The sequence below is a fragment of the Natrix helvetica genome (genome assembly GCF_964273705.1).
Source record: "Natrix helvetica genome assembly, chromosome: 4".
In the NCBI taxonomy this organism is placed as follows: Eukaryota; Metazoa; Chordata; class Lepidosauria; order Squamata; family Natricidae; genus Natrix; species Natrix helvetica.
Window position 1 is genome coordinate 17,985,353 of NC_138550.1, and position 16,489 is coordinate 18,001,841.

Below are 16,489 nucleotides of genomic sequence, written 5' to 3' on the forward strand. Positions count from 1 at the left end.
TAAATAAACGGAGATTAGTATAGATGTATTTCAAGCTATTTAGCTCTCATCAGCTAGCCATACCCTTACTGGGATTCGAACCTGGGCTGTATTACATATTAGGCAGATGTATTAGCCACTAAGCCATTTGCCTAATATGTAATACAGCCCAGGTTCGAATCCCAGTAAGGGTATGGCTAGCTGATGAGAGCTAAATAGCTTGAAATAGATCTATACTAGTCTCCCTTTATTTCAGACACAGTATTTAGGAAGCAGTATAAAACATATTATGAGTATGTTTGCTTCATGGAGAAAATAATTGCAAAAATAAAATAAAATATGTATTTTTAGACAAATTTTCTCTATCGCTGGAAACATGATATACATGAGATTTCCAAGGCAGCAAATCTTGTAGTTTTCAAAGCGTAGGTATGTGTTTCTCATTGAAATGTTTTGGTCTGCTGTTAGTTCTGGAAAAAATATTGTTCCTGAAAATAGAATGTCCAGTTCAAAAATGTCCTAAAAAGCTATAATGAGCTAGAACAGGGGTCGGCAATCTTAAACATTCAAAGCGCCATTTGGACCTGTTTCCCACAGAAAAGAAAACACCGGGAGCCACAAAAATCTTCCCATGCCTGACTATTTCCTGAGCAGCAACAAAACTAGCATATGTAGTTGAATTAAACATTCTGTTTTTTTCTGAAACTTTTCTTGGATTTATCCATGGTTGGCCTTCCGGGGTCAAAGAGCTCAAAAAATCATGTTCTGGCGGGTTCGCACATTGGCAGTTGTGATGCATATTTTGAACGACATGGAGCTGCACCAGAGGGATGAAAGAGCCACATGCGGCTCCAGAGCCGCAGTTTGCTCACCCCTGAGCTAGAGTGAAAAGGAAGGTTAACTATATGTTTGGGGGCTTAGATCTCTCTCTCTCTCTCTCTCTCTCTCTCAGCTGGAAGCCATCTTTTACATCGGGCCTGCCACAGTGTCTACTGTGGGAAAATGGGAGGGGAGATTATATAGAGTATGGGTGATATGTAGTCAAAATAACATTATTTTCTCAGAGAGTCAAGTCCATCTTGCCCTGCAGCTGTGATGATGTAACAAGGAGGCATCTAGATTTGGATGGTGCCTGATTGGATCATGTGATGGACATGTGAGTGTTGGGCAGGGACTTGAACTTTCTTTTGGGTGGGGAAAACCTGGAAACTTTCAGATTCGGGTTTCCCCAGATGTGCCAATATGACATCTCTAATAAAATGTAACTTTGAGGAACTTCAAGCTTTGGAGTCTTCTTTCATTGGGGGTGTCACTTGGAACCCTGGCATTAGCCCAAATCCCCTTTAACAAACTCTACCAGCTCCCTCGAACTCCAGAGTGCTGTCCGGGATCCTCAGCCCCAAGCGTTGACCCGATCTCGGGCAGCACGAAGACTCAGGAAAGAATGAGGGGTAAAAGAATGACATTCTCCTGTGTGTGTGTGTGTGTGTATTCACTCTCGGTGTGGAACATTTTGACAAATATGATTTTGGATTTTACAGGGTTATTAGTTCTACATTGGTCTCCATGATTCCAGTGACATCTTTTAGAGTCGTTTGTGTAGGTAGCATTATACATTTTAATACTAAATAAAGAAATATCACAGCAGCAATATTGTAAAATAGTGATATTTTAGGTGAAGGTGTTTTTCGTTTTTCACACTGAAGTCGAGATATAATACAGATCAATCCCAATTCCATATGCAGATACAGCAGGAAAGAAAAACTTGAGAAGTTTTAAAAGATTCAGTGGCATCAAAGAAAAGCTATGGCTCATTTGTTCAGAAGATACAAGTACAGACGTTTGAAGAAACCAGCTGTCAAAAATTGGACATGTCTAAGCCTCCAACGCAATGGAATGGGACCAATTTAAAGGTCAAAGATGCCGGTGAGACCTGCAGCATTATTCCAATGCATGTCTAAATCAACTGAAAATCCCACTGAGTTTAGTGGTTCTTTCCTAAAAAAGAGTAGATGACGGGACCTTTCGTCATATTTGGTGGCTAAGACTAAATTCAGAAATATGAGTTTTGTCCCCATATTTGCAAACAGTGGGACAGCAACATTCAACAGACTCCTGCAGTGCATTAAAGACCAACAAAACTAGACATAAACTTTCATGGACTGTAGTCTATTTCATTAGGGGCACGAATGCATTTTCCCCAAGCTGGCTGATACAGATGTACAAGATTGTAGAGATGTATCAATGGTAACTGTTGGCAGAAATGTCCAAGGCAAATGAGATACAACAATACTGACTATGACAATTACATTAAAGCTTAAGTAAATAGAAAGCAACGTTGTTGTATTTCACAAAGCAGAACCGGTGATCATGAAAACATCCTCCTGTTGGTAAGCTAAATAGTAGCTCATGGGGTACAAAGTGATAGAGCTGAACTTGACAAATTATGATTCAATGGCTTCTATTGAGGACGTCATCAAATTGTTCTATGACCCACCAGCTACATTAATATAATAGGTATTTATCCCATACTCTGCACCATGTTATAGAACTGAACCCATTCTATTAATAATAGCAATAGCACTTAGACTTATATACCGCTTCACAGTGCTTTACAGCCCCCTCCATGCGGTTTACAGAGTCAGCATATTGCCCCCAATAATGTGGGCCCTCATTTTACCGACCTCGGAAAGATGGAAGGCTGAATCAACCTTGAGCCTGATGAGATTCAAACTGCCAAATTGCAGGCAGGCAGCAGGCAACAGAAGTAGCCTGCAATACTGCATTCTAACCACTGCACCACCACGGCTCTTATCATAATCATAACAATGCCATAGTTTAATAATTGTTTTATATTATCTGATTTAAGAACTTTGTCCTATCATTATGCTTCTGTTTTGAACATGTTGTTTTTACCAAACACTAATCTTACTTTGCATATCCAAACAATGCCCTTCAAGGCAAAACCAATAACTTTATCATTCATAGGTAGCCTACCCCTGAACATTGTTCCAGCAATAAGTTCTTGATCTTTCTCATTTGAAGAGTCATCTTATCTCAACTGACAATTGATCTATCTAACAAAGCCAAAAGTACACATATAAACTGGGTGAAACCAGGCTTAATAGCAGTGACTGTGAGAGGGATTTTGGAGTCTTAGTGGACAACCAGCTAAATATGAGCCAGTAGTATGCAGCGGTAGCCAAAAAAGCCAATGCAATCCTAAACTGCATTAACAGAGGGATACAATCAAGATCAAGTGAGGTACTAATACCACTCTATAAAGCTCTAGTAAGGCCACACTTAGAGTACTGAATCCAGTTTTGGTCACCACACCATAAAAAAGATGTTTAGACTCTAGAAAAAGTACAGAAAAGAGCAACGAGGATGATTAGGAGACTGGAAACTAAAACATGAAGAACGGTTACAGAACTGGGCATGGCTAGTCTAGAGAAGAGAAGGACCAGGGGAAACATGATAGCAGTGTTCCAATATTTGTAAGGCTGCCACAGAGAGGAGAGGGTCAAGCTATTTTCCAAAGCACCTGAAGGTCAGACAAGGAATAATGAATGGAAACTGAACAAAGAGAGATTCAACCTAGAAATAAGGAGAAACTTTCTGACGGTGAGAACAATCAACCAATGGAACAGAAGTTGCGTTTGGAAGTTGTGGGGGCTTCATCACTTGAGACTTTCAAGAAGAGACTGAACTGCCTTTTTTCAGAAATGGTGTAGGGCCTCCTTTTTGATCTGGGGGTGAGTGGGTGAACTTGATGACCTATAAGGTCCCTTCCAACTTTGTTAATCTGTTAACTGTTCCCCTCCAGTATTTTGCTTAGCAAATTTACTTATCTGAGATGGGTGTCTATAGAAACTGAATTAAAAAAGGAAAAGAAGAAGAAAGAATCCATGCTTGGCTTAATGGAAAACCATCTACACTTTTCTTTCCAAGACATAAAATTACCAGCAATTAAACACAGACTCACACCTAACAATATATTCAAGCTTTCCTTCTACAGTAACTAGAGAAATATGCCCCAAACTAATGTTAGCTGTCATAATATGAAAGCATAGACAAAGAATGTTTGGGATGTGCTATCTCTGAACCTGTTGTCTTTAAAACACCGGTCTGTAAGGTTTTCATGGGAAGCCATTCTTTCTTTCCAGAAAGAGTTGATTTATTTGCAAATATAGCCATTATCTCCATGGAGATGCTGACAACAGTTGTTTAGGTTCTGCAGTGATCTGTGTGATTATGAATTCATCTCTTGCTACAAATTAGCTGTTTGACATCACTTCTAAATGGTGGTTCAACATTTTCACTCAAGCCCATCATATCTTCCTCCTGGACACTATTATTCCAATAAATTAGCATTCCCAGTCTTCTGGCTTGTCTGGAAACAATGGGGATAATTGGTCAAGCAATGTTGCCATGCAACATCCTCTAATTTTACCTAGGGTCAAGCAAAAGTCCATGCAACGGCTTCCACATGGAAGGTTCTAAAGCATCAGTGCTTTCCCTAGCTAACTGGGATGTGATTGTCCCAATGATTTTTGATATTGGGATCCTGTGAATGGGTGAGAGGGAGAGAATGTGTATGTTAGTGTGAGGAGGACAACATTTAGATTCTGAGAAACATACTCAAAATTAAAATCCGAATGACGTCATATGTCTGCTAATTTGTTTCCATGACAACTCTGATTCAATTGTTGTACATGATGCCCACATAAATGGGGAGAGGGGGGAAGCTTTCATATCACCAGTGTGTGTGTGTGTGTGTGTGTGTGTGTGTGTGTGTATCCATAATCTTTTGCCCCCTTACATTTAACAGGAGTTCCTGTATCTAATCTACTGTGTCCTAATATCTGAATAACACACCAGCTGTAGGATATAGCAATAGCAATAGCACTTAGACTTTACAGTGCTTTACAGCCCTCTCTAAGTTGTTTACAGTGTCAGCATATCGCCCCCAACAAATTGGGTACTCATTTTACCTACCTCGGAAGGATGGAAGGCTGAATCAACCTTGAACCTGGTGAGATTTGACCTGCCAAATGGCAGGCAGCACAAGTAGCCTGCAGTACTGCACTCTAACTACTGCGCCACCATGGCTCATATCCTTTCAGATAATGTAATACTGCTATTGTATCCACAATTATCTTTCCTTAAGGTTAAACATATCAAGCTCCTTCAATCTTGTCTCCATTTTCATTCCTTTGCCACTCTCTGAGCCTTTTTCTAAATCCTTAAAATGACATGCACAGAGCTAGATGCAATACTTCAGCTGGATTCTCACAGAAGCATAATAAAACGGACGATTGCTTCCTATGATTTGGTATTAAAGTTTAGTCAATACAGCCTAAATTGGCATTTCCCTTCTTTGCAACCACATCACCACATTCCTGACTCATGTTCAATTTATAATCAATCGCTTTTGCAAAACCACTTTTTAGAAGTGCTATACTCAACAAGGAATCCCCATCATATTCTTGTATATTTTTGTTTGGGAAACATTTACTGATAGGCTGTCTTTAAGAATGCATTTTCGCTGGATGAATTGCAGGTATGTTGCAATACTCCGAAGAAGAGTTATGCCACCCAACCCAGACTCAATTAGCTTGCTAATCAAAAAGTCAAGGTATTCTTTTGTCAAGCGTTTAGCTCAAATTTCCACAAACTACTAAGATACTATTCTCATCAGAATATGAGCGTAGAAAATTTAGTCCTACTTAATTTATATTGCTGCCCATCTCAAGTCCATGACTCCGAGCAGCTGACAATTAAAAACACTATAACAAAAATATACTGAAGACAAATCCTTGCTGAATTCAATTGACTGCAATTGTTTTCAAAGAGTTTACAAACTGATCTCCTTTTGATCTGTTCTACTATCTGCCTCTTCTTGTGAGCCAGTTTGGCATAAAGGTAGTCCTCCCCTTAGGACCACAGTTCAGATTGCAAGGTCTGTTGCAAAGAGAGGCAGTTGTTAAGGGAGTCTTGTCTGATTTTACCATCTTTTTTTGCCATGGCTGTTAAGCAAACCATGACTGTTAAATGAAGCATGCAGTCATTAAGCGAGTCCAGTTTCCCCCATTGACTTTGCTTGTCCAAAATTGGCTGAAAGGTTTGGAAATGGTAATAAGCCTGATCCCAGGATACCGCAACCATAATAAATTCATGCCAGTTGCCAAGGGCCCATGTGACTGCAGGAATGTTGCAGTCACATAGGCCCTTGTAGTCTAGGACCAGTCACTAAATGAATGGTTGTAAGTGGAGGACTACCTTTAGTGATTAAGGCTAGAACCCAGGAGAGTATACATTCACATTCGATACCTTAGGTACAAAGCCAGCTGGTGACCTTGATCTTGTTCTGATCTAGGCTTCCCCAAACCACGACAAAACCCCTTTTTATTAAGTTACTATGAATTCCTCTCATTCACATCAAGCAAAATCTTTCAAGGGTGAATTTACAATCACAGACCTTATCTGGTTTGGAGAGCTGACAGGCAGATATCTTCAAAACACAATGCTGTACAAGAAAGTACTTGGCAAGGCATCTCTGAGAGTCACAAACCAATTAAGCAAACTAATTGCCTCCTGCAAACTCCACTACCCTTTTGTTCCTCTTTATTCCCTTTGGGAGGGGCCATTCACCGTCCACCTGTGCCTTTACTCCTGAGTCGGCCCTTGTTCCTTAACTGTTCCCTTCTCCTAACAGCTCTGTGCAGGCACACTTCTGGAACAGGCTCCAGCTGTTCTTCTGCCCCATGGATCTCTGACTCCGAATGCAGTTGGCAACTGTTGGGTGGCCCTGGCCCCAACTCTGCCTCTGATATGGAGCCATCATCAGAGTCTTCCCCAGACTCCAGGACTGGCCCACTTTCCTCCCCAATCTCCTCACTGTCCGAAACTGCTGCCAGCTCCACTGGTTGCTGGTGGGCCACAACAGATCTAGTGACTTTAACTTAGCCCCAGGAAGCAGACACTACAATGCCATTGTTATCTTGCCATGAAAACTGCAAGAACTTGTTCCGGCAGTTTTCAGGACCATCAATACTGACTCAGACACCCCAAAACAAAACAAAACAGCCAAGTCTTGCTGTCAGTCTTATCTACTTTGCTAGATCCTCCTTCCTACGCCACCTACCCCATCTTTTCAAACTGGGAACAATATTTGCTATTCTCCAATTATCTGGCACCTCTTCAGCTCTGCAGGATTTCTCAAAGGTAACACATAAGGGTTCAGTGAGATAATCAGCAAGTTCCTTTATTACCTTTGGATACCATTCATCTATCCCGAAGATTTAAACATTCAAAGCCAAGAGGTATTTCCTGATCCTGCTTGTCAATCTCAAGCCGACCCTTCAAATTGCTCTTCCCAATTTCCGGATGGTATGCATATTATTTTTTGTTGGAGAAGGCTGAACTGAAGTGTTTGAGAACCTTGGTTTATTTTCTTTCTTACCTTTTGGAATTTTATCCTTCTCTCTTTTTCATTTCATTACCATAGCTCCTTCTGTTTTTTTTTTCTTTTTCTCTACAGTTCTGAGCTACTTGCCTGCACAATTTCTGAAAGCTGTCTTTCCATGTCCTATATATGTCCATGTGTGCTCTTTTTCCCCCTAAGCATTCTGTGTAAACCTTATGGCTTCTTCATCTGTTTTCTATTTCTCCTTCCTCATTGAAATGCTTTGCAATTGTCTTCAGGAACCCTCACCTCTTGTTCCCTTAACTTCTCTTGTCACAGATTCCCACTTATCCCTATTCTAAATTAACATCTTTTTTTCTGAAGTGAAAAGGATGTTTGCTCAGTGTTTGCTTTTCCTTAAAATCAAGGATGCAATATTGTTGTTGTTGTAAATTGCGAAGTTGTGTCTGACCCATTGTGACGCCATGAACAATGTTCCTCCAGGTCTTCCTGTCTTCTACCATCCTCTGGAGTCCATTTAAGCTCATGCCTACTGCTTCAGTGACTCCATCCAGTCACCTCATTCTCTGTCGTCCCTTTCTTCTTTTGCCCTCAATCTTTCCTAGCATTAGGTAATATTACAATGCAATATTACACTGTCACTTTACCAGGCAAAATATCAAGTCTAAGGACAGATTATCTTTTTGTAACCTTTCTTCTCCTGAATTCTCATGAGTAGACAGTGCTTTATATAATTTGTTCCTCAGCAGATGCAGATTATTAAAGTCTCCCATTATGACTTACAGCCCTTGGAAAGAACTGCAGTTTGCTTTAATAAGGCTTCATCTATATCCTTCCTTTGGTTAGGTGGCTGATGGTAGACACCAACAATAGTATTGCTTTTATTTTTTCCTACCACTAATTTTAACTTAGATGGTCTCCCCAGCTTTGCCAACTTGGACTATTCACTTAAAGGTAAAGGTTCCCCTCACACATCATTCCTGACTCTAGGGGGCAATGTTCATCTCCATTACAAAGCCAAAGAGCCAGCACTATCCGAAGATGTCTCTGTGGTTTTGTGGCTGGCATGACTAAGTGCCAAAGGTGCACGGAACACTGTTACCTTCCCTCTAAGGGTGGTTCCAATTTTTCTACTTGCATTTTTACATGCTTTCAAACTGCTAGGTTGGCAGAAGCTGGGACAAGTAACAGGAGCTCACTCCATTACGCAGCGCTAGTGATTCGAACCGCCAAACTGCCAACCTTTCTGATTGACATCTCAGCGTTTTAGCTACTGAGCCACTGTGTCCCTGTGGAGGACATTATTCACTTAACTTTCCCCAAACATTTCCACTTAGCACTAAGATCACAATATCTTTTAAGAGTTTCATTGATTTCTTGCAATCTTGATCATCATGCTAGAATAATCCAAATGGTTGGCGAAAATGGACTGGTGGACTAATCAAAGCACGATGCCATCTGGACCATTGTTCATTGGGGTATTTTGGAAAAAATGTGAATTTTTGAGAACTCTCCTCTTTTCCGACTTGGAAACCTGTTGCTCACTTTTTGAATCTAGAGGGAGTCAACCTATACAGCGAAGGGCACCCAGCAGCTGTCTTCTTAAATCCCTGTTTGGCTTTTAACATCAGAACTGCTGTATAAATATGAACTTGAGTGCTCATTTGTAAATCGCAGACAGAGTCAGTTTCAAATTACTATTCGGTTGTAGATATCACTGCAGAAATGATTTACCAGCCCTCTCCTAACCGTTGAGAAAACTCCGGAGACATGATACGGAGAAATATAATGTGCTCCTGTGCTTCACCTTCAGACATCAAGAATCACACAAGTATAAATCACCAAGATTCTACACAAACTGTGTTGAATTATGCCACACAAGATGGCTAAGAATCCTGCAGCATCTTTAAGAACTAACAAGGCTTATCATGGCACTGACTTTTGTGGACTAGACACCACTTTATTGGGTGCAATGTTATAATTTTTTTTGAAAGAAACGTGTTTGCATTGACAGAGGGGGGGAAAGCAAAAACACTGTGGCAAAAAGAACATGAAATGTAAATTTATGCAGAACACACCAAAAAAAAGCCCTGTTCTTATCTTTGAATATCTTTGAACTCAACCAAAAATATTCTAAAATTTATACTGTCCCTTACAAATTATTCTACTTTTATTTTTGTCAATATTTATTAAGTATAACCTATGTATTCATGTTTATCAAAGGAAATACTGCAGGCATCTAATAATACTGCAGGCATCTGATAAAATAGGCTATAGTTACCAAAAAAAGCAAAAACAAATGCCTCAACAAATTTATTGCCCTGCGTAAAGCTTTGATTCTTCACCATTCTTGAAATCTGAAGAGCCATATAACTTAACCATTAGCTATATATTGCTTGATATACTTTCAAGCTTGAGTGACCATGTGGTGATTACATTTATAGCAAAGCATAAAACTGTACAGCATATTTAGCTACCTTGTGTAGGGTATAACTTTTAGACATTTTACAAGGCAAACACCTCTCCGAAATATTCTGCATGAAAAATGGATACAAGGTGATCAAAAGATCTAAATGAACTTTTATTATTTATCAAGCTATGGTTCTTTCTGGGGCATTGGCCCGCAACAGTTACTGACTTCAAAATGGCGGGTTCAGGTGGCCGGACCCAGCGGTGGGATTCACTTACCTTCCCTACCGGTTCACAAAGGTGACAGCACGTGCCGCATCTATGCATGAGCACCGCCTTCTGTACATGCACAGTGCTCGCGCATTACGTCGGGGCAAGTGGGCGGAGCCTCCTGCAGCCGCCACTACTGGTTTACCAGAACTGGAGAGAACTTTCTGAATCCCACCTCTGGTCAGACCCACTCTTTTTAAATGTGTGTTGCATGTTGTAGGCCTCCAATTGTTTGGTGGCACCTACCATTTTGAAGTACTGGCCATTACTGTGGACAGTGCCTTACTCTGAAGAAGTTACCTCAAGATATCAGAATTCTCTAAAGTAGTCTGTCCTTTTACACTGGCAGCCTAAGTGCAAATACTAAACTTATTTAATCCTGAATATGTTCTAACAACCACATAACAATACTTATAACCAGGGTGATGAAAGTATAATAAAAGGGAGACATGTAATCAAGCTTTCTAAGGCGTTGAATATTATTCATGTTTTTTTTTTACAACTAACATCAATATTTTGAAGTTCCAAAAACTGAATTTTATGGTATGGGTTGTTTCTCTTTATGATTAAGCATGAAAGTTATTGTAGATGTATCAGTCCCCCCCCTCCCCGAACTTTCTAAATCCAACAATATTTATAGCTGTAGATTTAAATCCATGCTAATAACTAGATAATAATAAATTGAGTGAGCTAAACAACAAAAGGTATGACATACCATAACAATGTGGTGTTCAGGGGGTAAAGTACTAATCACATACTTTTAGGTGTATTTCATTACCTACTAATGAAAGAAACAGTGTTAATTAAAGTTAGGTTTAGTGTAACAAGCATATCCGAGAAGCCTTCTAATCTGGTTTATTAACAGGATAAATGGTTACAATTCTACAAGGGTAACTGAGGATTTCATTTTGGAATACTCTACTTACAGCTACTAGACACATTGGCATGGTCTCAAAAATGCTTTTTTCCCCTTCAAAAGGCAACTGGAATGTTTTTTTTCCCCATTTATCCTCAGGCTTCTGAAAAAGGAAGAAAAAAGAAGACGTTTCACTTCTCATCCAAGAAGCTTCATCAGTTCTGATAGCAGGATTCAATCCCTGCCATTGGAACTGAAGAAGCTTCTTGGATGAGAAGCAAAATGTTTTCTTCTTCTTCCTCAAAGAAAAACAGCCCAGGTGCCTTTTGAAGAAAAAAAGCACCTTTGAGACAACTATGACCTGGATGATAGAATCTCCCCAGACATGATCAGCATGGCTTTTTTATATACTATCCCAATATTGGACATCTATTATTAGCATGAATAATGTGAACATGGGCATGGATGGGTCAAACATATGGCAGAAAATGAAAATCGCTAAAATATCATTCTTTGCAGACTGCAATAAAATTGTGTATCGTAATCATCCACCTTCAGATGTTGGATACCTATCAAATATAAACAAGCTGGCCAGCTTTATATTTGCTATAGAATATTGCCCTAAAAGTGAAACATAGGTTTTTAAAAAAGGGGTAAAATCCTTAATATATCATATCTCAAATTAAATTTTTCTTCTGCTAAAAAGGTTACAAATAATCTTTACAGTATCTGTACGAAATGGTTAAAGAACGGCAATCAACCAGAAATGTTTTCACCCACAGCGAGAAATCCCTCAAATGTAGGAATGTATCATAAGCTGAGAAATCTCTGGTTGAACTTTGGCTTAACACTGTTTACAACTCTTGTATAAATTGTTTAGGTGCACATGATTAAAAGATCAGGAGAATCCTGATTCTATTGAGATAAAAAGAGGATAAGAACAGTAGCCAGGAGTCCACACTTGCAGACAACAATGGCCCATTTCAGAAGGAAGCAACACAACCCACAAAGTATACTCTATTTTAATGGATGTTATTGGTTAGCAACCCCGGGGCCTCTTAATGTTAATATATGGTATGACCCTCATTATTCCTGGCCATGTTAGTGGATAGGAATTAGCATCCAATGATAACCAGGCAGCTACAAGCTATCCTGTTTCCCCGAAAATAAGACCTCCCCGGATAATAAGCCCAATTGGGCTTTTGATCTCATGCGCTAAAATAAACCCTCCCCTGAAAATAAGCCCTCCCCGAATTTTTTTTGCAAGAGAGCAGCAGTCATGAGGTGACCATGCTTGCTGCTACCTGCACCTCAAAAACAATAAGACCTCCCCGAAAATAAGGCCAAGCGCTTATTGGGGGGGGGTCAAAAGAAAATAAGACCCTGTCTTATTTTCGGGGAAACACAGTACCTTTGACTTATTGGGATATCTCCATAAGCGCCGTTATTTAACTTAGATTCCTTTTTTAACAACAAAATCAAATAAACCCCCACCATACTGACATTTATGATCAATAGGATCTCTGGCAACAGAGAAATATTTCGTTTTAATTTGAATTTTGTAAAAAAGAAAAGAAAAAAGAAAAGACATCCCTGCTCCCTTTTTTGCCACTTTCCAGTTTGTTTACTGACAACAATCACCCACCTTTAAAAAGAATTATTGCCTGACATTTCACACAGCTTTCACTGCTTTCCTTGGAACAATGCAGTGAAAAAGAAAGCAACTCCTCTCTCTTGTCATGACCCAGTTCTGGGCTTGTGCTTTTTTGATGAGTCTTTGATCTGCAACAGGCTTCATAGGCTTGTTTCCCGAAGGAACATGGTGCCAATGTTGTAGGATATCTTTCTCACTCTGGCAGATGTGACAGAAGACTTTGGCTGCTTCTGACCAGTTCTGACCTCCAGGAAATAACAAATCCCAGGGATTTCCTTTGGAAAGTTGTCTGGAAGCTCTTCACGGGACCGAGGAATGAAGATAAAATTTTCTTCCTTTTTCAGAAGCCTGAAGGTAAGGGAAAAGACAAGAATGAGACAACTTTGAGTCATGGTTATCAAAAGGCAGTGTACTCCATCCTTAGGTTGCTTACAAAGACAGTTAAAGATTGGAGACTCGGCCGGTTGACTGGTCATTGTTTTTTGTCTTAAATAAATAGAGTCACCAAGTCAAGCAGATCAATCTGAAGCCACAGTTCTTTGGTTCTTGCATGTGTGGAAAGAAACTCAGCAGGTAAATGCTACTTTCATGGACTACTCAATCTCCTTTATTAAGACTATATTACTATTATTCTTCTCTTCCTTGCTAGTATCTATCTCTCCCCATTTATGACTATAACCATGTTGATTATATCTATCAGCTTATATTTTTATTTGTTTACTAGTATGATTTGATAGCTTATTAGTAACCTTGACTATCACTAAGTGTTGTATTTTTTATTTTTGATGAATGTATTTTATTCTCCTTAAGTACACTAAGAGCATATGTACCAAAGACAATTTCCTTGTGTGTCCAATCATACTTGGCCAATAAAGAATTCAATTCAATTCAATTCAATTCAATTGTACTCTACTCTACTCTACCCTACCCTACTCTACTCCATCATCAATACGTCTGGTGACAGCAGGGAAAAAAAGGAATTTCCAGGAATAACTTGCATCTGCCACTCATCTGAAAAACCCAATAATTGTGTCCGTATGCTACAGTCACTTGAAACCAAGAGTATGAGATTTCATTTATTTATTGAATGCATATGCCATTCACCTCACTGTCTAAGTGACTCTGAGCAGATTACACATAAATATAAAAACAATTAGAATTAACAATAATTAAACGAAGACTAAAAACCAAGTGTTTAGAACAGTATGGAGGTGGACTTTTTCTCTCTTGCACCATCTCCCATCTCCCATAGAGTGTCACATTGGAGCCAAGCCAACCACAACAGTCAAGTTTTAAGACCCTTCCAGAAGACCAAGAGACTAAGATATTCTCCCTATGTGTGTCTTGCTCCCTTCCTTACCATACTGGTTGACTTTTATGTTAATTTTAGTGTTAATGTTCATTATTTAATGGTTTATCTTGCTCCTTTTATGGCTGGGAAGCCATCTAGAGTTCTCTCTAGGAAAGATGGGTGTCATACAAGTTTAAGAAAAGAATAAATGAATTAGTACCATGTTTCTCTAAAAATAAGAACCTGTCTTATTGACCCCCAAAAGAAGTGCTTGGCCTTATTTTCAGGGAGATCTTATTATTTTTGAGGTGCAGGAGCTGGTGAGTCTGGTCACCTCAAGGCTGCTGTTGTTTTGCAATATTTTTGGGGAGGGCTTATATTTGGGGGAGGGTTTATTTTAGTGCATGCACTCAAAAGCCCGATTGGGCTTATTATCCAGGGAGGTCTTATTTTTGGGGAAACAGGGTATTACTAAAAATAAATCAACATGTAGTAAATATGTTGGGAGAGAAAAAATTCTAAACAAAGTTGACATTATCATCTCTTGAAATAAAATTTCATGCAAAATTTCATTAAATAGATAGATAGAAAAACAAACAAAAATAAGAGAGAGAGAGAGAGAGAGAGAGAGAGGGAGGGAGGGAGGGAGGGAGGGAGGGAGTTAGTTTGGAGTCCAGTTCTACAGGAATGTAACTCTTTGGAATACATTTCTTTAAGAAATTCATAAAATGATATGAAAAATAATAGAGTTTTTGTTATTTAATCCAGTCCATAACTTCTCAAAGATTAATATCTCTAGATATTTTTTTTTATTAAGTAATGTTCATCTAGAAAAATCTCACACGTGGCAATCCATCATGCCAAGATTATTCTACTCGGGCTAGTTGTTTTGTCTGTGTTCTTTTTTGTGCTCTATGTAATAGTGGCCTTTGAATTTAGAATGGCTATAATTTTCCTCCCAGAGATGTTCAGACCTTACTATTAGTTACTATACACTGGCTGGCTAATACTCATTTGATTAGAACTCCTGCTCAGGCAGTCATCCTCAGAAGGAGATTGTTGTCCTGCCATATTGTTTTTGTACTGGTTGCAATTCTGTATTAACTGCTCAGGGTCACAGTTTTGGAGTTTGCATGGCCATATGCTTTGATTTCATTATATAACTCCATGCATACATATTTTGAACTGGTTCCTCAGAGGTCTGGCTTTGCATTGCCTTTTCTCAATTTTCATTCCATAGATCTTCTACATCAATTATTCCAGTTCGAACATCTTATTTGTTCCTATTTTATAGCTTGGTAGTAATTTGAATCTTTCTGCTGCCCTTTGGCTCGTCAAACAATGTTGTCTAATAATGCAGAAAACTGATTTATGTAAATTGGTGGAGGGTTGCCAGCACCTGACTTTAAAGACTGATATTGGTGTAGCAGATTGAACTTTGTGCAAAGTTACAGTCATCTGTACGGCAGAGAGAAATGTACGTTTCTTGAACATTTGTTAGAAGATATGCTGGAGATAGCAGTACATAAATTAAAAATGTCTTCTGATTGAAAAAATATACCCATTTGCAAGACTGGCAAAAATGTTTAGTAACGTTGTCTGCTAAGTGTTGGAAATGCGGTCAGACCGTAGGCACCGTTTACCACACGTGGTGGACATGTAGTAAAGCAAGAGAATATTGGGAGAAAATACAAAACTGGCTGGAAATGATAATCAAACTGAATATTGAGTTGAAACCAGAAACATGTCTCCTACTGTGTTTCCCCGAAAATAAGACGGGGTCTTATTTTCTTTTGAACCCTGAAATAAGCACTTGGCCTTATTTTCAGGGATGTCTTATTATTTTTGAGGTGCAGGAGGAGGTGAGTGTGGCTACCTCATGGCTGCTGCTCTGTTGGAATATTTTTGGGGAGGACTTATTTTCAGGGGATGGCTTATTTTAGTGCATGCACTCAAAAGTCCAATTGGGCTTATTATCCGGGGAGGTCTTATTTTCGGGGAAACAGGGTAGGTATAACTACCAGAGGGCTATGATAAAGGGACCACATATTTAGTTTTACACATACTGACAGCAGCAAGGATCATATATGCGAAATATTGGAAAAATGTGAATACCCCACTAGCGTAGGCTGTAATTCGAAAAAATTTTGACTGTGCCAAAATGGTTAGATTAACCTTTAAAATTAAATATCAAGAAGATACGGAATATTATATGATTTGGAATAAAATCTATAAATGGATAGAAGCAAGAGGTAGGAATGAGAGAAAAGTAAGATTATAAATGTTAGTACTGCAAATAAGAAGATAAATAATTACAATACTTTAATGAAAGAAGAAACCTAGCTAAAAGCTTTTTGGTTATATTACTACTATTGTTACTATATCATTATTATTGTTATTAGCTTGTATGTCAATGTTTAACATCACTCTTCATTTTTGGTGTTTTTTATTTGTAAATGGTATACTCTGACAATGCACTGTTTTTCAAAAAAGTATCTATGAATAAATTTTATTTTTGTAAAAATATACTGGAGATATCAGTACATAAATTAAAAATGTCTTCTGATTAAAAAAAATACCCACAGGATTAGAATGTTGAAT

At 38.8% G+C, this 16,489-nt stretch overlaps 1 protein-coding gene across 1 annotated transcript in view; it reads right to left on the reverse strand.

The window, feature by feature from the left end:
* Positions 1 to 242: 242 nt before the first annotated feature.
* Positions 243 to 16,489, reverse strand: part of GUCY1A2 (guanylate cyclase 1 soluble subunit alpha 2) — a 245,169-nt gene continuing 228,922 nt past the window's right edge. The window contains exon 8 of the mRNA XM_081952009.1: positions 243 to 12,945. Within this exon, the coding sequence (XP_081808135.1) occupies positions 12,738 to 12,945 (208 nt within the window). The 3' untranslated portion in view covers positions 243 to 12,737. The remainder of the gene's footprint in view (positions 12,946 to 16,489) is intronic.